Below are 26,071 nucleotides of genomic sequence, written 5' to 3'. Positions count from 1 at the left end.
CAAAACGGTCCTTTCTGCTCTGTGCCAAATCCAGACCCTTCCGTTGTACGGGGAGCCTGCTGTGTAGACCAGGAGCCCAGGGGTTTTCTCAGGGTTTTCTCCTGGGGGCTTGTTGCAGGCACGATTCAGCGTCTGAAGGACCCTGACCTCTCTTCCGTGGAGACGCACTCAACTTATCTTGGGGTCCGTGGACTGGCCGGGAGTTGGGTGTCATCGGCACCTGCTGAGGTCTGCTCCATGGCCGCGTCCCAGGGTGAGGGGGCTCCCACAGGTAAGGGTAGAACAGGGGTGTCGGGGTGCCGTGTGCAGGGCAGGTTACGCTCTTGTGAAAGCAGTTTTCTGCCGGCGGACAGGAGCCCCGTCATGTGTTAGAGACCCCGCCGTCGGTCCCCGTCTGCCCGGCCCCTTGTGTGGTACTCTGTCCCTGATCCTGCAGCTTCCTTGCATCACCGGGTGGGTGGCCCAGCGCCCACGTGATTCTCCAGGGCACCTCTCAGAGAGGTTAGGGAGCCAGCTCTGGGCGGCCCCGGCTTGGGGTGCGGGAGGGGACTGGCGGCACTGTCCAGGGACCAGAGGGGACAGACGTCGTGGCGCGCCGGGTCCCCAGCTGGAGGGCTAGAGCCGTGAGGGCTAGAGTCTGTCCCCAGCTCCCAGGCAGGGAGGCCGTCACTCAGCAAACATGGGCGCCCTCCAGGAGGCCCAGGCCCAGGCTGAGATGGTGCGGGTGGGGAACAGAAAGTTAGTCTGGAGCAGCCAGTGCGAGTGCCCGAGGAATCCGGGAGGCCCCCTGGAGGTGGCAGACCCACGGCCCCAGGCTTGTTAGCGAATCCAGCCGCGGGCCTGCCACGTCCCAGGGCCGTGCTGCCAGGCGCCGCCCCTCCCACCGCCCCACGCCAGCCCTGCACAGGCCACATCTGCTGCCGCAGCCCTGCCAGGGCTCCGCCTCCATCCCCATGGAAACCACGGGGACTGGGGGTCCTGCTGCATTTGGCCCGCTGACTGGTTTCCATTAGAGGCAGCCTGCTTTCCTTGAGACTTGCCCCTGAAGTTCAGGGCTCCTCCCAGGGGTTTCTTCCTGCGTTTACTGAGCGCCGGCCTCTCCTGTGCCAGGGCACCCAGTGGTCTAGGCCTGCCCGTCCTGGCTGGCATCCCTCCGTGGGGTGAGTGCCCAGAGTCCCACCCAGGGCCGAGGCTGCTCTTCATCTTAACGGGCTGCAGGCTCAGACCTCGTCTCTTCTCACCCAGGACCACTAGCTGCTGAGGCGCGGACGCTGGACCTGAGTCAGGGGCCCCGGTCTCCCGTCCCAGCTGTGCCATAGAGTCGCTAGGGGACCTTGAATGGCCCCTCCCCTCTCCGGGCCTCAGTTTACCCCTCTGTAAAATGAGAGGGTTGAAGCGTTTCTCTAGTTCCTTGCAACGCCACAAAAGGAGAAAGAAAGTGAAGCTGCAGCAACGCCAGCTCTCCCAGAGTCTCAGTTCTGGGATTTTTGTTTTCAAAGAGGGATTTTTTTTTTTCTTAAAGGAAGGAGCCATGGAATTTGACCGGAGATCAAATTTGAGAGGCCGACAGCCAGCCAGATCCCGCGGACCCACGGTGGGGAAGACCGGGCTCGGCTGTGGGCGGCCGTGCCCGCCAGGCTCCGCTTGACGTGTCGGGTGCCCAGTGACCTGGCTGTGAACGCAGTGAGCAGAGGCATGCGCCGTGCCCCCGACGGAATCCAGAGGGCTCTGGAAAACTACCCGAGAGGTTTCCGGAGGTCAGAAATGTGGGCAGAAAATGAGATCCAGCTTTAAAAAAAAAAAAAAACAACCCAGCTGGCTCATCCTCCAGGGAGATCGGGGGCCTGTGAGAGACCTGGGGGAGCGCCGATGCTCGGTTATCTTTGAAGAGCTCGCCCAGGGCTGATCCGTGGCAGCTGCTGCAGACCCAGCCTGGCGGGCGCCCTGGCGGAGGTGCCGTCTTCCCGCACTCCTCCTCCCACGGGAGATGCCGGGTGACGCTAGGGGACATTTTTGCCCAACCTGCCCAGTGGGTGCTTCGGCTCCTCCCATGAGAACCCTCAGCTCCTACTTGCTTATCGTGAAATGTCACAGATATCGTGGGGGCTGGCTTCTGCTCGGTCCCTGCAACTGCTGTACTGGGGACACTTTGCAGCTTATGACAAGGAGCAGAAGCTCAGGGGCGACAGGCCTTCATAGCAGCAGGGAGTGGTTTGCTGGGTGGTTTGGGCAGATTGCTTTCCTCCCTGGGCCTCCGTTTCCTCAGCTGTAAAACGGGGGTAGTGACACTGACCTGCCGGGTTAGTGTGGAAATTAGGCGGGACTTGGGGTCGAGGCTGGAGACGTGGTAGGTGATGGCGTCAGACTGCGCCCACCCCACATCCCCATCGTGAGTGAAGCAGGCAGCGCGTCCCAGGGTGCCGCAGACCCACGGCGGGGCTGATCCTCACCCGGCCCGTCTCCAGGGAAGTTGGGGACAGGCTGCATTTCTCAAGGTCACCTGGAACCCACTGCTGGAAGGCCCTGGGTAGCCAGCACGATGGATGGTGCTTCCTCTTCCTCACCTGAGCCCAGGGAGCACAAACCTCCCTGCCGGAGGCCGCCTGGGTTTGCTGGCAGGTTGTGGTGGCAGAAGCGGCCGACGGGCCCTGGGGACATCGTCACTGCAGCTCAAAGGGTAGGCTGGTAGCATCTTCCGTTTTCTGTCCTGGGCAGGAGTGGAACTTTGGTCTGAATGACGGCGCCCCGGGAGCCACTGCCTCTGTGCACCCCAGCCCGGCCTCCCCAGTAAAGCAGGCCGAGGGTGTGAGCTCAGAGCAGCGGCCTGCTGCGCTGGCTGACGTTGATTTAGACACGGGGAGACTGGGATAATGTAGGAAATGATGGAAATTTCCCCAGAGAAAGAAGGAAGAGAAGCTTAAGTGTCCAGATAATTATACAGCCTGGCGTGGTGATTTATGGCGGGCGGGCGGGCTCCCCTGGCCGGCAGCACTGCCCCCTCCCGTCTCAGCCCCTTGTGCCCGGAGACCGGCGGGCGCCGCCCAGCACCCGACTTAGGCCGTGTGTCACAGGGATGGAGCCCCTCGGTGTGCTGGGCCCCGACGTCGGTTATCGGGGCGACGTCGTGGAACTCCGACGTGCCCCCCGCCTGAAAAGCTGAGGTCTGGGAGGCTGAGCCCCTCACGCAGCTCTAAATGGTGGCGCCCAAGCCAGGCTAGCCAGTGTCCTAAAGCCCAGAACCTTCCCTCTGCCCACAGCTGCATTTGGGGCCTCGGGCGGGCAGGGCCTGGGAGGCGGCCCATGAGCAAGGTGACGGGTCAAAGCAGGGTGGCAGCTATCACTGCTGGTGCCACAGGAGGGGGACAGCCAAGACCGCAGAGTTGGGCAGAAGTAAGAAGGTGCGTTTTCTGGCTTGGATCTGGGGCTGCCCTGTAACTAGATGAGAGACTCCAGGCAGGCTGCCTGGACAGTGCACCATTTGGGGCCGGACCTCGGGTGGCTTCCGCTGGGGACTTTCCTCTGCTGTGACCACACCCATCCCCCCCTCCCTCCTAAAATTCCCGGGGGATGTCCCCAACAGCTTCTGACCTGCCCAGTCTTCCTCGACTCCCCTCCCTGCCACACCCAGACCGTCCCAAGTCCTTCCAGTTCTGCTGTCTTTCAGCATCTCGCCGACACCCTCCTCCACCCGCCGGACGGTGCCCGTTGTCTTGCCCACCCAGGAATGTGCCCCATCTCCCATCCTGCAGGCTCCCCTCCAGCTCCTGGCTGCAGTCCAGCCTCCCCTTCATGGGACTCGAGAGGCCCCCAGCAACCTGCCCTCCCCCTTCCACGGCACCATCCCCCACCTCTCCAGACTGTGACGCAGCATCACCTCCTCCTGGAAGCCCTCCCTGCTCTCCACACGCCCACTGCCCTACAGACCCGTTGCCCTGGGAGACTGGGCGCCTTGAGAAGGACAGGCCAAAAGCACCAGCCCGGCACAGGGCAGGCTCTTGGGGAACATTTCATGAATGAACAAAACAGAATCCAGAGATTGAAACAGAAGAAGAGAAGGCTGTGCACCAACTCCCTGAGTTCCGGGCCGCACGTAAGCCATCAAGTGCGCCACTGCGGCCAGGGGGTCAAGGCGCTTGGAGAAACAAGCAGACAGAGTTTACTTTTCCGCCTTCACCAGATACATTCCCTTTCAGGTCAAGTCCGGGGCTTGTGAAACCTTGTCACAAATGGGTGTGATGGCGCCGGACGGACAGGCCCAAGCTCTGCACCCTTGTGGCCGGGAGGGTGGACTGCGGGGGTAACGCGGGGCCAAGGGGACCCACGCTTCTTCCTGGGGGTTCCAGCTGGGAAGACCAGCTGGTAGCGGTGCCCATGGGGCTTGTGGGCTTCTTCCCCGAAGATCACTGGGTGTGAAAGGCAGGGGTCCGTCGGCCCATCAGATGTCATCGGTGCGTCTCGGCACATTCTGTTCAGTTGGAGTAGATATTTCCAACTCACAGATGTCCTGCCTGGTCCTGCCCCTACGTTGTCACAGCTCACAGGGGTCCCCTTCCTCCAGGGGGTGATGACAAAGTGTGGGGCCCTCTCACCTCCCCGCCCCCGGCAGTGGCCGGTTTCTTCCAAGTCAGCCCTGGGCCTGCAGCCCCCGGGTGGGACCCGCCGCAGCCCTCGTCTTCCCGTCGGTCACCTCCACGGGTTGGTGGTAAACAAGCGTGTTGGCACCCAGCACCCTCCCAGGGGCCTGGCGCCTTTGTCCCGCTATGGAGGGTCGGGAGCAACTTCCGTTCAGCCCTTTTAAAAGCGTACCTTGGGGAGGTCACTGCTGACCAGCGTGCAGGGCCCTCGGTAGCACCCGCAGCTCTGTCGTCGGCCTGCTGCAAGATCTTGGGCCAGTCTCTCCCCCGCTGTGAGCCGGTTTCCCCACCTGCCGCACCATCTCTTTGACCTCCACCGGTACCGTCGGGTGGGTCTCTGGAAGGTTCGGAGGGGCCAGGTACGGGGTAGCTGCTTTGGGCGTGTGAGAGTGTTCCTGGGCTTTGAGCTGGGATCCTCTGCCTTGTGAGGAGGTCACACGGTGGCAGGTTCTGTGGCCGTTCAGGACACCCCAGGGTGGAAGTGCTTCCAGAAGGGCAGAGGCCCCTCCCGGAGGGAGCTTTACTATGTGTTGGGTTCCCAGAGAACAGAGAATGCAAACAAAGGTTTGCTGCCTCTTTCTCCTTTTTTCAGTTTTCCAGAATCATGTTAATGAGCGTCTATTCCTTTTGCAACAGAAAAACAAAATTTAAATTACAAAACTAACCACCTGGCCAGAGTGAAACTGACCCGCCCAGATTCTCGCTGCATGTTTTCCCCAAAGGGGAGATGTTAACACGAGGCACAGGCGGTCACAGTGAGGGCAGCACCGTCGTCCTGGTGCATTTTGGCCATTTAAAAGGAGTAGAGGCCCCTTAGGGGGAGGTGGTGCTCTGATGCGGGGTGCCCCCCACCCCCCACCAAGAGGCGGGAGGCAGAGCCTGTCCTTACGTCTGGACGCACGTTAGGGATGTTCCGAGTCTGATGCCTGGAAATGAATCTGTAGGGAAAGTGGGCCTCTGTTTTGTCGTCACGCTAGAGCCCGGCCGTTATTTCGCCGTTCCAGACACCGCCCTCGTCCATGACAGACCCCATGTAGCGGATGTGCGTCTGGCAATGGCTGGCTTTTCCGGAACCGACTTGGCGATCACCCCGGTGGTGACGGTTGCCTTTTGTGAGGACCTACTGTGCGTGCCGGCCAAGCTCTTGGGAATTCCGTGTTCGTTCATCTGCTCTGATGTCAGCTTCAGGCGGTAGGTGTAAACAGCCCCTTTTTAAGATACAAAACTGAGGCTCAGAGAGGCCAGTTTCCTGAAGACCACACAGCCCGGGAGGTTCTCTGTGGCCTGTTCGTGGGCTCCTCCCCAGGGCTAGCAGGTCTGCCACTAGAGGCTGTGTCGACTTGAGCTCACCTGCACCCTGGCCGCACTGCCTGCCCTGGTAGCCGTCGGCTCCCCAAGTCCCTACTGGAGCTATTGTGGCCCAAGTGAAGTGGCAGAGCTGGGGACCTACCTCTGGTGTGTGCATCTGGCAACTCAGGGAGGCTGGAGGACGTGGACCGGAGGCTCGCTGGCCGACCTCTGGCTCCTCCTGACCCATCTCGGGCCCCTCCGAGGGCTTGGGGGCCCGGCCGGCACAGCATCGCCCAGGGCCAGGTCCCAGCGCTTCCCACGGCACCTCTGCACATACGTTGAGGGGTGGTTTCTGCACGATTCGTTAGTAGCTGGCGTTTGCAGGGAGGGTGTTTCTCCTACGTGTGACCTCTGAGAGAGGCCAAGTTGAATGCTGAAGACCAGTGTTGACAAGGCAGGGCTGAGCCCTCTGGGGGTGCGGCTGGGCCGTGGGCCTGGGCCCTGAAGCTCGGCTGATATCAGAGTTCCTGCTGGCGGCTCAGAGCCTCCTGCCCGAGGCCTGCGCTCAGCTGTGTCCACGCAGGCCCCAGCCCTGGCAAGTTGGCCAGCTGTCAGACAAGAGGCTGGGAGAAATGTCTCCAGGCACCAGAGTGCAGTGACTTGTCTTATGTCCTCGAAGTGCCTTGGGGGGCGGTCGGCAGTGCACGCGACCATCTGCTGAGCCCCACTGTGCGTGGGCACAGCACGTGCGTTGTCTAATCACGCGTGTGAATCTGAGGAGGTGGCCTCACTGTTCCTTTATTACAGATGAGGAGACTGAGGCTCAGAGACGTGAAGGGGCTCGTCCAAGGTCACAGGACAGAGCTGAGATGGGAACCCAGCGGCCTCCAGCCACGCTGTAGATGGACGCAGGAATGTTCCGCAGGGCAGGGGCGAGGAGGGGCCGGGGTGAGGTGGGGGTCAGCCTCCGGGGCATCCTGCTGGGCCTGGTGCCGGTGCCAGCAGACTCTGCCAGCCTCCCCGGGCCAGAAGCTTCCAGAGGACAGAACCGCCTCTGGTCAAAGAGCCGCCAGATGGCCTGGGCCAGCGCTGCCATCCAGGTGGCCACGTCGTGGGGCACGGGCTGTGAGCAGTGCCGGCGCCCGGGTGGTTCTGGGGCAGGGAGGAGGGAGCATTGTTACGAGCCAGCCTTGGGTTTGGGACTTTTACTCTTGTCACCTGTAATGTCACAGCCCTACGAGGTGGACAGGCTGTCCCACATCACAGGGTAGGAAACTGGACCAGAGAGGGCAGTCTTGTGCCTGGAGCCACACAGCAAACAGGGGCAGCAGGTGTGGCTGACTCCCCCTCACTCCCACTCCCCCACAACCTGCCTCATAGATCCTGGAATATGGGGGGCTTCCGTTCGGGGTTCACTAGTGACCCTGAGACAGGCTGAGGCCCCTGGCCACCCTTCCAGCACACGATGTGGGCCGGCCCATCGAGAGAGGGCAGGTGTGGAGGCTCAACCCGCCCCTCGGGGGCGCGATGCACTCCCAGGAGAGCTTCAGAGGCTCCGAGGGCAGGTGACGCGCCGTGTCCGACCGGAGCACACAGGCACGGGGAGCAGGCGGAGGGCGCTGGTGTTGCCAGGTGCCGGACCAGGGAGCCCAGAGGGAGTCACTCAGCCTGGTGGTTCCGTGGTTGCTGTTGGGCACGTGGGTGAAAGGATCCGGGGGCACTGAGCGTCCCGGAGAGAGGGCATCCTGTAAACGCTGCCGTGGGGTCAGACGTGGGGGGTGCTCCCTGGCCCCAGCACGGTCCTGTGGCCGGCTGTCCCAGTGAGTTTTCTAGCCATGGTCACGAGTGGCTCCTGTGACTTTCAGGCATCCAGCCAGGGCCCCGGAGCCGCCCCTGCCCCTGCAGCCGGAGCTCCACTCACCTGTCAGGACAGAAACCCCGTCCCCGCCGAGTGCGCACAGCGGGCGTGGGGTAGCCTGCGGAGCGGCCGGCATCCACCTCCCCTTGCTCTCCTCTGCTGAGCGTGGCCTTCTGCTGTTTCCCCTCCCGCAGCTCCTGTGCCCTGGAAGCCTGATTTCTGACGCCAGCGTCAGCTAGAGGAATATCGACCTAGGCTATCTGCAAAAGGGGGGCCTCAGCGGCTGGGCCTGTGGGGTTCAGCGTGCCGCCCACAGTAGTGCCGCTCTTGAGCGCCAGCCGGGCTGTGCTCGCCGTCCAGAGGGAAGAGAGTGGGTGGAAGTGCCGTCGGCCCCCCCGTGCTGTTGGAGGGTCCCTGGTCTGTGGTCTCTCCTGGGTGGGCCCCAGAGCTGTTGCCCCATCGCCCAGGTGAGGTCACTGGAGCTACCCCAGCCCAGGTGCCGCCCGGGAGGGGCCGTCAGAGGGGTCCTCACCGGGCAGCCCATCGCACTGTCAGGAGAGACAGGGAGGGAGTCCAGCCATCCAGGCGGGGCTGTGCGGCCTCAAGGCCATCCTTTCTTAATGGGGTGGCGGTGGGGGGGGTAGGTGCTCCCCTCGACATAACAGGATGGTGACGTGCTCACCAGAAGCCCGTGCAGGCTCCGTGCGGTGGTGGCAACCAGGCCTGGGCTGACCTCCTGGCCCCCAGCTTCTCTCGGAACCTGCACAACGCTCTGGGCCGCAGACCTGGTGGTCCCCGTACTACAGTCGGGGAACCTGAGGCCGCGAGAGGCGCTGGGCAGCGTGTGTGGGGGAGGCACCCAGAGCCGCGTGACTCGGGGTCCTGAGGCCATGCCGCGCGTAGACAGGGTGCAGGTTCCCGTCTCCGTTTCCAGGAGGTGGGGTCTTGCTGCAAGCTCGACCCAGCGTCCGGGGCGGGGGGCTCGAGCACATCCTTGGGAAGCCGCCAGCAGGTCCCCTCTAGCCTCTGAGCACCTTACGAGTCCCACGCGTGTCCCAGAGACCCTGCTGCCGAGGAGGGCGCTGAGCTAGCTGCCTGGCGGTACCTGGAGAGACTCAGCCCGACGGCTCCCTGCCCGGCGCCCGCACAGCTCTCACCCGTCTGCAGGGAGCTCGGCCCCGGTCCGCCGGTGACAGGGACGCGCTCCTGAGAGGACCGGCGTCTGTGGGAGCCACACACCTGCGCCTGGGCGCAGGCAGGAGAGCGTGGGGTCACCAGCACGCTCCTGGGGCCTTGGCGCCCGGACCCACCTTCCTCCCGGCCACCCCGTCACATGGGGCCTGGGGCAGAGGCCTGAGAAAGGAGCGGGGCCTGGGTAGCTGCCCCGACCTGTGAGTCCAGCCGAGGCCCAGCAGAATTCCCAGTCATGGAGGCTCAGACCTCCGTCTGGATTTGCTGTTTTGTTGTCACCGAGGACGAGCCATCCCTGCTTTGGGACTGTACGCCTTCGGCGGCCGGAGCCCGGGGCAGGGCCTCTGGGCCTGTGCTTAGCCTTCGGGGCCTTGGTGTGCACGGTTGCTCGGTCCTAGGGTATGCCCTCACTGGCTCATTCGGGAAAGACCCAGAGTCACGTCTGCACTTTCTGTTCCTAAGTATTGGGCATTGTTTGACGAGCGAATGGGGACGTTTCCATGCCTCCTGGGTGCTGGGCACCATGCTAGCCCTGAGGGTCACACCACTGCCTAAGAGGTGGTCCCTGCCGCAGAGCTACCTGCCTGTGGGGAGACAGGGAGTGCGAGCGTCCGTGAGCTGATTTCAAGGGACCCCCCAACCTACCGCTAGAGCTGACCTATGGCTCCCGGTCCAGGAGGCCCCCCTGCGGGAGGTGACCTAAAGGATGGGTAGGAATTAGTCCTTTGATGGCAGGCCAACATTCTGGCCCCAGGGAACGGTGGGTGCCAAAGCAGGGCCGGAGTGAAGGGGGCAGGGGTGCCGTGAAGCAGCGACCTCGCTCTGCCAGGAGCAGGCGCCTCGAGTCTCGCCAGCCCCCTTCCTCTGCAGACGCTGGAGGATGTGCGTGGCTGGGCTGCAGGGGAGCCAGCGGTCGGGGTTTGAGTGTAAGTCCAGCACCAGGGGTGGCAGTGGGGCAGCCAGACGGTCAGAAGAGGTTTTCTTTGCGGTCCTTCACCTCTAAGGCCCTTAACCTCTGGGCGCCGAGGCAGCTCGTCGGCAGCACGCAGCAGGCTAGGCCCATCTGCAGGTGCGGCATGAGGGGGTGAATGAGCGGTGTGGGGAGAGGCCGCGCTGAGCTCCCGCTCCGTGCTCGGGCCGTGAGCCACCAGACCTGCTGAGCTGACTCCTCCGCCACTTCATTTCTTGCAGAGCATGGCTGGTCCCAGAGCACCCCCGAGAAAGTGCACACCTGTCGTGGCCTTCAAAAGACGCTCCAGGACCACACGGCCAGGTGGACGGTGTTTGCCCTGCGTCTGGGTGGTGAGGCAGCCCAGGAGGTGAGCAGCCAGGCCGGGAGGGGAACATGGACCCGGTCTTGGGAGACCCCAGCACCAGCCCCTTCCTCACAGGCCCCAACCCGCAGCCAGCCGGGCGCACCCTGCCCAGAGTTCCCGAGGGCCGGGCTCGGCCTGGCCCCCGGCAGGTGGAAGAGATCCCGCTCCGCCACCAGGAGCGAGGGAGTAGAGCAAAGGATTCCCTGTCCACTCTGGTCCCGCCAAGCCCCGCACCTGCCCTGTGGCCCGATCACGGCGCTGGCCGGCTGGCCTCCTGGAAGCAGATGGAAGCAGGGAGGCCCCACCCAGTTCGTTGGCACAGAGACTCCCCTGAACCAGCTCTGTGCTGTCAGTGCCCACGGCCCCCAGCCCACCTCTGACGAGCTGTCCAGCTGGGTGGGCTTCTTTGGTGCCCTGAGCTTCGGTTTACCCGTCTGTAAGACTTAGGCAGGAATACCTCCTAGCAGAGTTTGGGGTGCACAGCCTAGAACACCCGTGGCTTCGGTGAGGGCCTGGGGGTGGGACACAGCCTTTGCCCCCGAGAAGCAGCAGGGGTTTTTAACCCACCGAAAGACAAAAAACTCCCCAACGTGGCGCTCTCCTGGCCTCCTCTCCCTTCGCCGGAGCTCAGCAGCGCCCGGCCTCATCTATTCGTTACTTTGGGTTTATTGTGCTGGGGGCTGGGTGAGAGGAAGGGGTGGGTCGAGGCGAAGCCAGCTCCTGCCCCGTGCAGCGTGGGGACTTGTGGCAGCCTCTGCTCCAAGTGGCCAGGGGACTTTGTTAGCAGCATCTCTGAGGCAGCCAGGAGGGCTTCAGTGGCCCAGGAACCCAGGCCTGCTGTGGCCACGTGGCTTCGGGTCAACTTCACAGGCTTGGGGAGGGCATGGAGGTGGCCCTGTTAGCAAGGACACTGCCAGAGGTGGCTGAGTAGGGAGAGGCGACCGCTCTGGGGCCTCAGGATCCTAGCAGCTCTACGGGTGGTCGTGGGTCTGTTTGCCCATCACCGGGACAGGGTGCCCACCTGCCGGGGGGTATTCCAGACCCCCGAGGTTCTCTGTCAGTGTTACAAAGCGTCTCCTGGGACAGCATCTGAGGGCTCATGGGAATGACCACAGTGTAGCAGAAGACCGAGCCACAGCCTAGGGTCAGACTGCCGGGCCCCAGCCTCACCCCACCTTCCCTGCCGTGTGATCATAGGGAAGCCATGGCCCCTGCCTGGGGTTCTGTTTTCTCATTTGCAAAAAGGGCGTCCCTACTTCTCCCTGCCTCCTTACCAGACACCAAAGAGCAGAAGGGGATGCCAAACCTGGCTGAGAAGCGGGGGTCTGGCTCGGGACCAATCACAGCCCACCACTTGCAGAGATGAAGCCTGCTACGCACACGGCCTTCACCAGTCGTATAGGCAGGAAGGGAACTAAGGTGTTATTTATTTTTTTTTTGTTTATGTCGTGCCACATTAGAAATATATGTGTGAAGCGGCTTAGAGCAATATCGACAATGCAGAAGAGTAAAAATAAACAGCTGAGGAAATTGGGGCAAAGGGAAAATCGCAGGTAGGCCTAGAGAGTCCACGTCATGTAGGCATTTCCCAGTTCTGTCAGTTCAGCTCTGAGCTTCCTAGCAGCCAAAGCAAAGAGGGAAAGACTATCCCTTGCAGGAAGTGCTGTTTAGGGAGTCCTGTCTCAGCACAGTGTTGCTGAGAGAGAGCTGCCTGGTGCAAACACTCAGGGTTACCCCAGAGGCCCCAGTGAGGCCGGGCAGAAAGAGAGGGAGGGAACTCCCTCATGCTCAGCACAGCTGCACCCCTCCATCATCCTGAGCATCTCACACCTTGTTTCATTGAGTTCTCCCAAACCCTAGAAACCTAGGTTGAGAGAGCGGCAGTGAGGACCCCCAGCCCTCTCTGAGCCTGACTTTGACCTTGTGTCTCTCCGTCCCCCAGATCTACATTCTTGCAGCCACACCTGCTGCCCCTTGGAGAAGGTGACCCCAGAAAACCAGGGTGTTTCAGCCCCAGTGTTTTGGGCACAAAGTCACATTGATGCAATGGTCTCCTGGCCGGTAACGTCCCCCTGCGAGGCTCTGAGTGACCCCTGAGCTGTGCTGGGCCTCGCGGAGTCTTAGGGCAGGGTGGGCCAGAGCCAGCAGGGTACAGATGCAGGGCGTGCACCCCGCACACACCCAGGGCTCCTTCCCAAGACTTACCCAGCACCTCTCTCTGCACCCAGGTCTCACCCCTTCTTCCCGGCACCCTGGTCCCTGGCTGACACCTGGAGCTTGGACGACCGTGCCACCCTCAGGTCAGCGCAGCGTTTCGAGCTCCCCACCCCCTCCCTCCAGACGCCACCCTGGGCTGGGCATGCCTGAAAGGACACACGCACATGTGTTGCACACGCATGTGCACACACGCCCACACGGCCTCTGGAGGATCGCTGGGCGGGTACTTCTCGCACATTTGCTCGGGCTCAGCTGCGGGCGCTCCCCCCGCGGCCCTGCCCTCCCACCAGCCTCTTTCTGCGGCCGAGGGACCAGGGTCAGTAAGGAGTCGGGCTCGCCCAGGTCTCACCCCAGGAAGCTGGACCCGTGACGTCTTCCCGGCCCCCCCTGCACATAAGCTGAATGAACCCCCTTTGCAAGGCGGCAGCCACGGCAGGGCTCCGGGGTGGGGGGGCTGGGGCCAAGCGCTGGGGACCAGTGACCGCCGGGCAGAGCTCAGGGGCTCGGCAGGTGGGGAGGTCCCAGCCTGCCCCTCCGCCTCGTGCCCTGATGGGGCTGCGGTGCTCAGAGTCTACTGGGCCCCCCGCCCCGCCCCGCCCCCTAGCGCCAGCCCGCCGTGCAGACTGTCAGGCCCACTTGGCTGCTTGCAGCCTCCTGGGGAGCCTGTGGGGCCATGAGGGTCGGGGCCAGACTGGCGGCGTCTCCCTCCCCTCTGTTGCCATGGCCAGGGGCAGGCCTGCCTCCCAGGGCTGTGTGGAGAGGACCCGGGACCCCTCTGCCATCTGGGTCTCATGTGTTTACAGGTCCAGCTTGCCCGCCAGACTCCGCAGACACCGCCCCGGGGCTTTTGTGTCTGCACGCAGGGCATGCGCCAGCCGGTGCCCGAGGGTGGGGTGGGACGCGGGTAGGGAGGGGGGAGGTCCCCCCTGGGGACATCAGGGACAGAGGGGAAAGGGGGACATGAGGGGGTATAGCATGGGAAAGGAAGAACAGAGCAGAGGCAGAGAGCAGGGCTGGGCGCAGGGAGAAAGGAGACCCAGCAGAGACTGACCGCGCGGCTGTGTCTGGGAAGATGGCGCCTTCTGGGCTTTGCTCAAGGCCGTCTAGCGCAGGTGCTTTTCTCGGCGCCCGCTGGGAGATCCCCTCAACGTCCCACGGGCAGCAGTGGCAGCCTCCTGGGTCCAGATGAAACGTAGGCACTGAGAGGTGCATCCCTCACACAGGCTCGGGCACCCGAGTGTGAACCGGGGACCGAGCCCCAGGCCCTGACGGACACTCGCAGGAGGCCACGAGGGCACGTGCCCAGGAGTGGGGAGGGGCTCCCGGGCCAGGGCGCTGGTGGCTGTGTGAAGCGGCCGAGGTCCAGGACATGCTGTGCGACGGATGGGAGATGGGGCCAGTGCGCACACTTGGGGCTCACTCAGTGCTCGTCCAGCACCTGAGGAACCACCAGGACGACCACGCAGCCCGGTCACCGCGAGGACGAGCGCGTGCCCGGGGCTGGCGGGGAGGGCCGCCCCCTCCGTGTGTGCACACCCTCCTCGTTCCGCCCGGGACCATCCTGTGCACCCAGAAATGGGAGCTTGGGGGCTGGGAGCAGCCCAGCTCCGGCCTCGTCTGGGGTTCTGGAGGTTCTTTGGGGGCCAGGCGAGCCCTTTGGGCTGCTGGCTTGGGCTGGGAGAGCAGTGAAGGGTTAGGGGGACAGTGACTCACTTGGTGGGGTTTGTTTTTGCACCGACTCGTAATTGTTCTCCTGTGAGTCTGCCCAGACTCGGCCCAGGACGGGAGAGGTCTGGGCCTGGGCGGCGCCCCGGGCTCTTTCCCTGCCCCCGTGCCCTGGTGCCTCACCCACGTTGGGCAGCAGACAGGAGCCACGTGGGCCCAGTCAGCACCCCGTGCTGGCCAGTTTTCTGAAGGGAATTGTCCCTGTCCTCCCTGGCACCCTGGGTTCCTGGGATAGAGGCTACCCCGTTCGTTCTTTAGGAGTTGGCGTGAATGTGTGTTCACGGGAAATCAAGGCTTGGGCGGTGGGCCCCCATCGCCCCATGGCAGAGCCACGTTCAGAAGCTGTATCTGCTGGGCCTAATACGGCCCCGCGTGTAGGGCCAGAGCCTGGAGAAGGGGCCCCACGGCGATGCCAAGACGTGACCCCCATCTGCTCTGCAGATGCACACGTGGTACCTAATCTTTTCACCCGTGGACAAAGGGGGCCTCCAAGCCTAAGGGGCAGGAGTTTGTTCTAACATCAAACATCCAAGTGTCCTTTATTTAACCAGACAGAAAAATTAAGGCCCTAAATACCTGGCATTTTGTCTTTTTTGGTCCCAGTGAAGACACTGACAAAACGCAAAAGGCCGGCTTCCGCTCAGGGCTTAGCTGTTGGCGCTGAGCAGTGCTCTCTGGCTGGGTGCAGTGGACCCCGGACAGGAGGAGGACGGGGGCAGGGATGCCCACCCTGCAAGCCACGCCTGGACCAGGTGACTTGGATTGGTTGGCTCTCGCGAAGCACTTTCTGTCCTGTGGGCCGGGCCCCGAGCCCACGCTCTTCCCGCGCGGGTCAGTCTTCACGGCAGCCCTGCCAACGGGCATCTTTCGGTGCCACTTTCCTATGGGGGCCGAGGCTCAGGGAGGTCAAGGGCCAGCCCCGGGCCACTGAGCCAGGAGCGAGCCGCCCAGCAGGGGAGGTGGAAACACCTCCGGGCTCTGGGAATGCATGGCATCCCCGAGGTGTCGGGGCTGCCACACATCCCGAGAGGCCGTCTCCCTGGGGGGCAGGCTGAGCGGGGGCTGGGGGAGGGCTGGGCTGGCCCCCGACGTGGACTAGAGGGTTTATAAGGGGTCCCCCTGCTGGAGTGAAGCCAAGAGGCCCTCAGACCCAGTGACGCCGGGGCTGCTGCCCGTGCAGCCCGGGTTTCCTGCCCCGGCCTGAGCTCAGCTGGGTACTTGCCTTCAGACGTTTCCCCTGTCGGAGGCCTTGTTCCCCAGAAGCTCAGCTGTGTCCAGCCCTGACTGGGGAAAGAGCAGGCTCCCGCTCTGTCCCCCGGGCCCGGCTCTGAGCTGCCCTTCTCCAAGAACACGGTGCCCGCTCAGCCTGGCTGGCCTGGGAGAACTGGGGAGCCAGAAGGCCCGTGGCCGCTCACCCTGAGGAAGGGAAACTGAGTGTCTCAGGTGGGGGCTCCCTGGGGTTACCCAGGACAGGGGGCTCTGCTCTCTCCTAGTAGCCGCGAGACCTCAGGCAGGTAGGTGGAGACGTCTCTGGGTCTTCGTTCCCTCATTCCTGTAACGCCAGGGAGGCCGATGACGCCTGTGCTGGCGGTGTGACGGTGGGGAAATAACTTAGCCTCTCTGTGTTCATTCCCTCACCCCCAGATCGGGTTGTGATGAGGACTGACGGAGCTCCCCAGTGCGATGGGCTTGGGTCAGTGCGCGGAGCGTTCCAGGGGACAGGGTGTTTGCCCTTCCCCAGTTTCCGACGGGGAGTGCGTGCCCCAGGAAGTGCTACTACGCGTATTTGCAGCAATATCGGGCCAACAGGGATTCGAACCCCGAGCCCTGTGGCCGGGATGCTCGCTCTTCCCCACTGAGCTCCCCACCCCCGTGGGGCAGCCCGCAAGGAGCAGCCACTCCTGGGAGAGGCCTTTGGGGAGGACGGTTGTTTGGTTCGTGCCTGGGGAGTTGTCAGTACAGCTGTGGTTACACGAGCGAGGGGGACAGTGGCTCTAGCGCTCCGTGCCATGCTGAGTCACCCTTTAGAAAAGGCACTGGCTCCCCCTAATTCCACTGTCTCGTTCCTTGACCCAGGCCCCTCACCGCCTCCTGACCTGCCCGTCCCCGTCAGAGCGCAAGGCCAGCTGTGCCCCCGGTGCGTGAGTAGCACCTCCGCTGACGGTTGCTTTTCGAGGGCCCCACTGCTGCCCGCGGCCTGGGCCAGTGCACGGCGACCCCCTGGGCCTGTCGACCCGTCTTTCACGTGGAATTGGTCTCGATCCTGGGTTTTCGCCCTGCACAGGCTGGGAGGGATGGCCGTGGCTGGACCCAGAGCGTTGCCTCTGGTCTCCGCCTTACATCTGGGGTTCTGAGTGAGATGCTGTCTGCTGGGGCCGTGCGGAGGGGGCTCCCCAGAGGGGGTGTGAGGCGTGCAAGCAGGACAGGGGTCTGGAGGCTTGGGAAGTGGCCGGTGCTGCAGGGGGTCGGGAGGGCCCTGGCCCTGCATCCCTGGGGTGGGTCTTCCCCGTGTCCCTCGGCAGCCACCCCTGTGCCCCCTGCACCGGACAGGAAGGGGGTGCCGGCGTGGACCATGGGGTGGGCTGTGCTGGGACGGCCCCAGAACACAGGACGGCGCCTCGGGCCACCTGGTCGAGGCTGCCCCGCCCTCAGGCCAGTGAGGACACACACCCCGTCAGTCAGGAGGGCATCAGGGCCGGTGTCTCGGACATAAGCCTTCCCAGGGACCGCCCAGAGCCCCCCGAAGGGCTGACAGGGCTTCTGGCAGCGGGGTGATTGGCAGCTCGGGCGCGAGGACGGTTCTGAAGAGGGTGCTGCCTGCGCCTCTCCCTGGCCCGGCCCTCCAGGCGGGGCTGCTTCCCAGGTAGACTTCCTCATCCTTCCAGGCTGCCCTGCCCGCCTCGCCGCCTTTGTCTTCCTGGCGCCGTCCGCCCTCTTGTGTGCGAGGCTGAGGCCCGGCGCAGGGAGGGGACCGCTGCCCTCTGGCCCCACGCGGCCTTGGCCGTGGCCACCCCGGGCTTGGCACCCACCGACGTCTCGGTGAGGCGTCTGGGAGCCCCCACCCTGCCGCCCCAGACCTCCCCGCTGCAGACCACCCCCAGGAGAGCCGTTGTGAAAGCCGCACCCCCGGAGGGAGTCCCTGGCGGCCGGTGTAGACAGTTCTAGAAATGACGGGGTGGGGGGAGTGGACCCCCGGACACGCCGTGCACGGAGGCAGCCCCGGGCCTCTGCCGGCCTTCTCACCCCCTTTCCTGCCTGAGGGCCTCGGGGCTCCGGGCCGGGCTCCGGGGCTCCCGGTGTTCAGTCGGGCTTCCAGTGCCCCCTGTCTTTAGGAAGCAGGGGTGGGGGCTTCCTGGGGGAGGCGAGCTCCCTGCGGAGCGAGGCGAGGCAGCGGCGCTCTGCAGCTGCACTTCCCCTGGGGCCTGGGCCGCAGAGCGGGGTGAGCCTCAACGCCCCCGCAGACCAGACCCTGCGACCTCAGGCCCGCAGAGCGCTGGCCAGGCCGGGAGCACCGGCGCCTCCATCAGCGCGGAGCTCTCTGCCTCCTGCCGCACCCGCTGCTCTCGAGCACCCGGCGATCGCAGGGGAAGCGGCCGCGGAGCAGCCCCGGGGCGTCCAAGGAGTCCTGGCTGCAGGGCCTGGAGGGCGGTCGAGAGGAGGCGCCACTGCCCCAGGAGCCAGCCCAGGGCAGGGCCCCGGCGGCCGTGGCAGGTGGACGGGGAGCCGCCGGCGCCAGCGCTCGCCGGCAGGGCCCCGCGACGAGGTCCTCCGAGGGCCGCCCGCGTGCTCTCTGGAGGAGGTTCACGGAAACGTCCGCGTAAAGAAGCAGGGGTTTGGAGGAAAGTGCGTGGTTTCACAGGGACTGTGCCGGTTTCTCTGGCAGCATGGGGCGTGCCAGGTGGACTGAGGGCAAGTTCTGCCCTGTGTTCTCTGGGTGACCAAGGTCAGGTCCTCGCTGGACAGCACACGTGTAGAAGAGCGCACAGTAGGGCCTCAGGAGCGGCGGGGCGGCTTCCCCAGACACCTATGGCCCAGCCAAGCCTTCCAGGCTGGGACAGTCACGGGACGAGGCCCAGGTTTTTCCCGGACAGCCTCGCCTCTCGCAGTTCCCGGAGAGAACATTCCGTCACCATGAAGTGGGGCTTGCTCAGCTCCCCCGGCCCGGCCCGGGGAAACCCAGCCAAGGACGGGATGGTGTAATGCCCAGACCAGAGCCACGGGTCCACATGCCAGGCCAGGCCCAGAGCCCCCCGGGGGGCCCGGGAGCCCCGCAGCAGAAGGGCCCTCCTGAGGGGCTGCCGCCAGGTGGGGCTGCCCCAGAACACGGTTTCACACTGGGCGTTTTTAATGACGTGGTTGCATTTGGTTCCCCCTCTCTCCGTCCCTCTCCTCACCTTGTGACCCAGAATGCGGCTTGAGCTGAGAATATTTTCAGATAAATACACGCCTTTGAGGTTAACACTGTTGCCTAATGGTTAAGCACCCGATGGAGACACCCACAGGCTCAGAAAGGGCTCTGCCTGCTGGCTCTTCCCTCTGGACTCTGAGCAAACCCTGCCGCGGTGAAGAGCAGCTTCCCCTGGTGATCCCCCCTCCCCCCACCTGGCGCAGAGGCACCTGGACCTTCCTCCCGACAGCCCTGGCATCCTTGCCCTACTTTACAGAGGAAACGGCGGAGGCCAGAGGTGCTGATTAACTTTGCCCGAGGCCCATCGCTGGCTGGGGCCAAAGCAGGGGTCAGAACTACGGCCTGGCAGCCCCCAGAACCATCTATCCCCACCCCCACCCCATGCCCATGGCCCCCATGGGTGCAGGTATGTCTGTAGAGCAGGGCTGGATCCCGTTGCCTGGGCCATCCGGGCCTCCCCGGCCAGCACCAGGCCCCCAGCTTCCTGGATGCTAGGACTCTTGTGGGCTTTCAGACTCACACGTCTGGGGGCAGTGACACTCGGCCCCCGGTACGTGTCTGGCCCCTTCCCTGGGGAGTGGACATTTCCCATGCCTGGCCACCTTCCACCTATGAGCTTGGAGCTCTCTGGGGACAGGAGAGCAGGGAGGCAGGGGCGGGGCACAGACTCCCGGGATGGGAGACCCCGACCCAGAGCACACGGGCGTCTGTCTCGGGGAGGCTGGGCAGGAAGGGAACCAACAAGAGAGCACCTTGGGCCCCTGGGAAGGGAGGCAGGCCTGGGGTGGACCCCAGGGGGCTGGCGCAGGGGCTCCTGTCTGGAGGAACCACTTCCCCACCTGCGTGGCCTGCGCCGCCTAGAGGTGTGCAGGGCCGTGGGAAGAGCCTGGGGTCAGAAATCCGGCTTCCAGCCTAGTTTTGCCCCTCTGTCCCTGAGGGGCGCTCTTGGGGGCAATGAAGCCACTGGGCCCCGTGCTCAGCTGAGCTGTTGGAACCTGAGGCAGAAAGAGGAGTTGGTAACCATCCGTTGTGCCCTTATTTAAGTTTGATATCCTTATATCATGGGCCTCTTTGCATTTTTAAAAAATTTTGTATTGAAACATTTGTCTTGATTCCTGAGTTTGGGTGCCCCACTCAGTGTGTGCCCGGCCCTGCCCGGCGCATGACGGGCGCACAGCCCCCGCCCAGCCTGAGCTGGCCTCTGCCCGGTGCGCACGTCTCGCTAACTTTATGGGCCGTGTTCGCACGCAGACCCGGCCCCCGGACGCCACCCCCGCGCCTTTTTCCCAGACTCCATTGTTGGCATGGCTTGCCGAGCAGACACACTGGCCGCTTTATGGGGAGAAACCTAATCGGGGCAGCAGTGGGGGGGCGGCCATGGGGGGGTCCCAGCTCCCGGTGGCCCCAAGCCAAGCCCGAGGTGACTGCAGGGTGACACCGTCTGTCTGCCTCGCTCGCTCCAGACATCCGCCTGGCCCTGAAAAGGCCACCTGCCCACTGAGGCCTCCCACACACCTGTCCCCGGCTGGCCTGGCTCCTCCCAGCCCGGGCCTGCCCGGCGCCCTGCCCACAGGCAGACACTGGGGACTGGGGCTGAGCCGGCGGTGGCAGATGGCAGGGCGGCTGCTGACTGCCCGCTCCCCGCAGCCCTGCTCAGGGAGCCTCTTCACGCCGCGTTGCCTGCTCCTGCCACCGCCCCGTCCAGGCTGACTGGGAAGGGTCCCTTTGGAGCTCTCAGACCCCTGCCATCCCGCCGGAAGAAGGGAGGTGTCTGCCGTCCCTCCCTGGGCCAAGACCCGTGGTCGCTTCTAGGACCGTGGGGCAGGAGGGCCAGCAAATCACGTCCCCTGGCACGTGGGATTGGGGCCACTTCCCAGCTCAGAAATGTCTCCACGATCAGGTCACAGACCCAGAAATGTCAGGGCTCCTTCGTCCCCCCAAACCTGGGTTGCTGGCTAAAGGAAGAGCCAGCTTGTGTGGGAGCTGTGCCTTGGTGGATAAAGCCAGGGTTCAGGGGACCCTGCCGGGGGTACGGCATCTGCTGCCTGGTCACCTGGATAGGCTGTGAATGTGTAGGAGCCCGCCTGGCCCTCATGGAGGGAGAAAGTCCCCACCGTCCGTGGGCACCTTCACGGGCACCGCTCACGTCAGCTACATGGCTGCCGTGGGTCTGGGTGTCCAGGCATGAGGCCTGGAGCCTAGGAGCGCAAGGCCCAGTCCCAGAACCAGGGCAGAGCTAGGATTCGTCTGGGCACCACTGCCCTCCCGATGGGCAGTAAGAGACGGGCACGTGTGTGGGAAGCACAGGGTCTTCATGGCAAGGAGAGGAACAATGGGACGGTCCCTCCTGGCACAGGACAGGCCAGGGCAAGGGCCGAGAGGTGCGGGGAGCGGGGGGCTGGCAGACGGGTGGGGAGGGTGGGGGAGGGCTGCCCAGGGCATTTTCCTGCTCTGGGAGGCTGGAGGGGGACGTGAGGGGAGCCAGGCTGGGCGGGGCGCAGAGGCGCGGCAGCACAGAGACGTGAGCCCTGGTGATGGACAGTCTGGCCTCTGGAGCGCTGAGGGAGAGGGGCCAGGACAGGACCACCGCAGCCAGATGGGCTAATCTTCCCATCCCTGTTAGTGGCCGGGAACACTGAGGCTCAGTGGTTGGCCCGTGGCAGGGATGGACAGACCCAAGTGGGTCTGGCTCAAAGTCCAGCGTCTCGGGCTCAGCCTCAGAGGCTCTGCAGCTGGCCAGCAGGCCGGCTGTGTGCTCGTGTTACACCTGTGTCCCTTCCCTTGTGCTGGTCCCGGGAGGGCACCTGGCCGGAATGGGCCGGAGCCAGGTGGGGTTGCAATTCACTGAGTGAGCCCTGGCTGAGGCCTCAGAGCCTGGGTCCTGGGCGCCCCTTCCCCGGGGCTTCTGCTCTTGGGATGATCCCAGGCCTCGCCTGCCCCAGGGCAGGAGCGTCAGCCTGTCGGGAGCCTCCGCTGTGAAGTGGGGGGTCTGGCTCCTCCTCCTGGGTCCTACTAAGTGCCAGGCGCACAGGAGGTGGGCACACGTCCCTTCTCCCCTGGGCGCCCCACCCTCCAGGCCCCAGAGCGTCGGTGTGAGCCTGCTGGGGCGCTGGCCACCCAGCACGGGAACGCCGGCGGCCCTGGCCATTCAAGGACGAGGCCTGGGTCTTGTTCACCTCTGACCCAGCATCGTCCAGCACAGGCAGCCACAGAGGCCATTCCCTCCGGGCCTCTGCACAGGGTGTGTCCCCAGGCAAGAGGCCGTGGTGAGACGGGCTGGGCTGTAATGCGGGACCTGGAGCAGGCGGCCGGGCGAGTCCAGGAAGGAGGCACGGAGCGGCCGCTGGAGGGGCATAGCTGCGGCTCTTCCAAACCTGACGCCTGTGACTTTCTTCTAAACCCCAAACAGGTCAAGAAGTGGCACTGAGATGGGAGCTTCTATCCGAGGCCAGCCTTACTCAACGGTGAGCCGAGCGTTAGGGCGGGGCCGTCCCCGCTGGCGGGGACACCTCACGGCTGTCCCACTCTTCCCAGCCCAGCCAGAGCCCACAGGAGGCCTCGCCCTGGGCCCTCATGCAGGAGACAGGCCCACCCCTGGCCTTGGCGTGGGTGCACGGCCACTCCTGCTGAATGCCCAGAGGACTGTCACAGGACACGGGACAGCACAGGTGACATCTGCGCTGCACGCCCTTCCCACCATCCTTTTCTCTGGGAAGTAGGGAGTCATGGGGGAGTTTGTAGTGGGGAGGGATGTGGTCAGAGCTGTGTCCCACGATGCACTTGTGACCTCAGGCTGGACGTGGCCTGACGGAGCCGTCGTCTGCCGCAGGGTGTCTGCATGGAAGAGGAACGCAGGCCCCGCCTCCCCGTGCACCGCGAGGGCCCGTCGCCCCCTTTTCTCCAGCCCTCCGCTGCGATCCTAATACACAGGCCGCTGATGTCGACCTGAGACGCACACGGGTGAGTCTGGCCTGGAACAGAAAGGCTGAATGCGGGGAACCAGTCACATCTGCTTCTCCCAGCTGGGCTGGGGGTCGGGGTGCTTGTGGTGACAGCCAGGGAGGACCGGGTGTGTGTGTGTGTGTGTGTGTGTGTCAGTCTCCCCGCTCTCTTTCCCTGCCTCTCCCTACCCCGTGGAGCCCAGCCCGGGGCTGGGCTGGGGCTCTCATGGGGTCAGCACTGCAGGCTCTGGAGCTGAAGCCCCGGCCCAGGGCAGGGCAGGCGGGTCTGAGTAGTGACACACGCGTGGGTTCCAGCCCAGTGTTAACTACGGGCGGCCTGGCAGCCACTCGGATCTCCTGGGAGCAGCTGCTGCAGGGACCCCGCCTCTCAGTGAGGAGGCCCAGGCCCACGAGGGCAGAAGAGGCGTCGGAGAAGCACGGTGGGGAGGCCGGCCCGGCTTCGCAGCCAGCTCCACTTGCTGGGCTGTCCTGCCCCGTGCCGCCCTCAGCCTGCTAGGGCCGGCGGTCGGAGCCAGGGGGCCCCTGCAGCCTGAGGCCGTTGGGGGTATCCGGGGCTAAGTTGGGAGCCAGAGCCCGCGCTCAGGGGCCTCCTCAGGGTCACTCCGAGACATTCGGCAGCACCCTGGGCTGGGCGCCGTGTCCTCGGCCTCCCCAGCGATGAGGCTCACGGCAGCCGCTCACCCCACGAGGCGGCTGCACCAGGCTGCCCGTCCACAAACACAGCCAGAAGCTGCCTGCCTGGACCACGCATCGTTGCCAGGGTGGGGGTGCGTCGAAGGAAGGCCCTTGGTCACCCTCTCCTCGCCCCCCGTCCTAGAGGCTGGCTGGCTCTGCCTGGAGGGTCCTTAGGGACACCCTGGTCCTGTCCGCCAGCCAAGAAGTCCAAGTGGAGGCCGGGAGACGGGACCTCGAGGCCCTCTCGTGAAGATTTCCTTCTGGGGCCTCAAGGAAAGACAGGGTTGCCAGTGAGCACAGGCCAGCCAGGTCTTGGGGGGCAGGCTGCGTTGGGGTGTTGCTGGCCCAACTCCCAGGTGACCGCACCTCAGTGTCCCGCGCTAGGTGTGGGCCCTGGTGTCCTCATCACTAGCGGAGGGTTCTGGGACCATTTCGTGCCCCTTGGGGTTCAGGGAGCAGCAGCTGCCCTGTTTATTGGGACTGGGCACGAGGCCCCCTGTGCAGTAGTGGGTGAGGCCACGCCGGGGAGAGCCCGAGGGCAAGCCCTGCCCCCTGCCTGGGACCCATCCGAGCCTCAGCTTCCTCGCTACGAAATGGCATCGGTGATCCTAGCTTCACCAGGCCAGTGAAGACCAAATGGCACAGACCAGCCTTTCCTGGGAGCCAGGTTCCCTTTTGGAAAGTAAGAATATTCTATAGCCTCTCCTGAGATGGGAAAAGCCCAGGTCACCCTGGATGGTGGGACCAGACCAAGCAGAGCCCACGGGGAGGGAGTCCACACCTGTCCAGTGGGTGGAGGTGTGTCCTGGGGCAGCAGGGAGCCAGGGGTGGGCGGTGCCGTCAGAGGTGGGGGCCAGGTGGGCATGCGTAGCCCCTTTTGGACATGGGTTGGCCTCTAGCAGATGACAGCCTTCCTCCCAGTGTCACCGGTGCAGAAGTCCCTTGGGGACACCATGGTCACTCATCCACTCCTATCCAGATGGGAGTGATCCCATCACCTGTAGCGCTTTTCCGAAAGCCACATCGCACGTTTCCCTCCCTCCCTCTCTTCCCTCTTTCCTTCTCCCTCCCTGGTTGGTGGTTGTCTCCTGTGGGGCTGCTCCCAGGGTATGCGGGCCCTCTCCTGACCCGCCTGCCAGTCCCCGTGCCCTCAGCGCCCCAGCACAACGCTGACCCCCGTCCCCCTGCTGCTCTCCTCCTTCCCCCTCCAGGAGATGCCTCTGGGAGCCATGATGTCCCTCCAGGCGCCGAGACTGACGGCCCTTTGGGGTGAGGTAGTAGGTTGTATAGTTTGGGGCTCTGCCCTGCTATGGGATAACTATACAATCTACTGTCTTTCCTGAAGTGGCTGTAATATCGACAGTGGACAGCATCCAGGACCCTGGCTGCTGGAGGGGGGTGCGGTGGGCAGGGTGGGGGGTGGGGACGCAGCCTCAGCAGGGTGGGCGCAGTGGCTGCCGGGTGGTAAGTCTGACAGGCCTAGGTTCCACTTGCTGTGTGACCTGGGGCGGGTCCCTTGACCTCTCTGGGCTTCAGTTTCCTTACCTGTGAAAGGGGGCAGATGAGGGTTGAGGGCAGTACCGTGTGAAGTGTCCAAGGAGGGCAGGGCTCAGAGTCGACCTTTCCCTCTCCCCACGCTGCGCTGAGAGCTGATGGACCCGATGGGCAGTTTGGGCAGCCCACCCCTCCCCCGTCCACATCCCCGTGCCCCACATCAGGCTCCTGGGCGGCCCCCAGCCTGGACTTTGCCCTCAGATGCATCCCTGTGACCGGCACGGGGCACCAGGAGGAGTAGCCTCGGGCCCGAGGAGGACCGGGCCAGCTGAGGCTTGGCTGGCGTTGCAGCACAGCACCCCAGGGCAGCCCACGGGGTCGGCCTCGATCAGCACGTCCCCCGAGTCCACAGCCTGCCCAGCTCAGTGTCAGGCCTCTGGTCAGCGGAGGGACAGAGGCCAGGGCTCCCCTCTCCCAGGCAGGGAGTGAGAGGAATGTCCTCGAGCCCACGGCAGCCCTCGTGGGCACGAGCCTGTTCCACCCCCAGCAAGCGCAGGTGGACTGGCCAGCGTGGGGACCAAGGCGCCGTCTGCACGTCCCTCCTCCCCTGCGCCTGCCCAGCCCTCCAGCTCGGCTCTGGTGGCTGCAGACCACCAGGAGGGGCCGGGGCTGGGCCGGGGGCAGCGGCAGGACGGCGGACCCTCCCAAACCCGGGCACCGGCGGGGTGAGGTAGTAGGTTGTGTGGTTTCAGGGCAGTGATGTTGCCCCCTCGGAAGATAACTATACAACCTACTGCCTTCCCTGAGGGGCCCAGCGTCGTCCCACGGGAGGGCCGCCCCCGCGCTCCGCAGGGGACTCGGCAGATGACTTGGGGGCCTGAGCCCAGGCCAGGCGGGTGGGAGGCCGCCCTGTGCACACTCGGATCTCAATAAAAGCTGCTGTCATGGGAATCTGGAGTCTGCCCCTGTTTGTTCTGGGAGCCCAGGGGCGGGGCGTCTGCCGTCTGCCGTGGGCGGTGTGGGCGTGGCCTGACGGGGGAGCTGCCTCTGGGCCACCGGGGGTCACCGGACGCTAGTCCGCCGCCCCCACAGCCTTCGGGTCTTCCTGATGGATTCAGTCCTGGACCCCGGACCCCCGCGCAGCCTGCACCCCACTCACACCCGCTTTGAGCACAGCTCTGGGACCCAGGCCCCAGAGGCGTCACTCAGCCCGCAGAGGCCTCCTTGCAGGTGGTGCGGACCCCAGTCAGCAGCTCAGAGCACAGTCCAGGGCCCGATCCCCGAGGCCACCCCAGACCCAG

General features: G+C 64.6%; 1 protein-coding gene across 1 annotated transcript in view; it reads left to right on the top strand.

Moving 5' to 3' along the window:
• Nucleotides 1-24,671, top strand: part of LOC132529861 (uncharacterized) — a 39,868-nt gene extending 15,197 nt beyond the window's left edge. Inside the window, exons 2-6 of the mRNA XM_060166913.1 lie at nucleotides 10,165-10,292; nucleotides 12,518-12,589; nucleotides 22,049-22,307; nucleotides 22,469-22,599; nucleotides 24,488-24,671. Coding sequence (XP_060022896.1) covers nucleotides 10,165-10,292; nucleotides 12,518-12,589; nucleotides 22,049-22,307; nucleotides 22,469-22,588 — 579 coding nt within the window. The 3' untranslated portion in view covers nucleotides 22,589-22,599; nucleotides 24,488-24,671. The remainder of the gene's footprint in view (nucleotides 1-10,164; nucleotides 10,293-12,517; nucleotides 12,590-22,048; nucleotides 22,308-22,468; nucleotides 22,600-24,487) is intronic.
• Nucleotides 24,672-26,071: the final 1,400 nt, after the last annotated feature.

This window comes from Lagenorhynchus albirostris, chromosome 11 (genome assembly GCF_949774975.1).
Source record: "Lagenorhynchus albirostris chromosome 11, mLagAlb1.1, whole genome shotgun sequence".
In the NCBI taxonomy this organism is placed as follows: domain Eukaryota; kingdom Metazoa; phylum Chordata; class Mammalia; order Artiodactyla; family Delphinidae; genus Lagenorhynchus; species Lagenorhynchus albirostris.
Note: the sequence above shows the minus strand (reverse complement) of the source record. Positions and strands in the feature narration are given on the sequence as shown.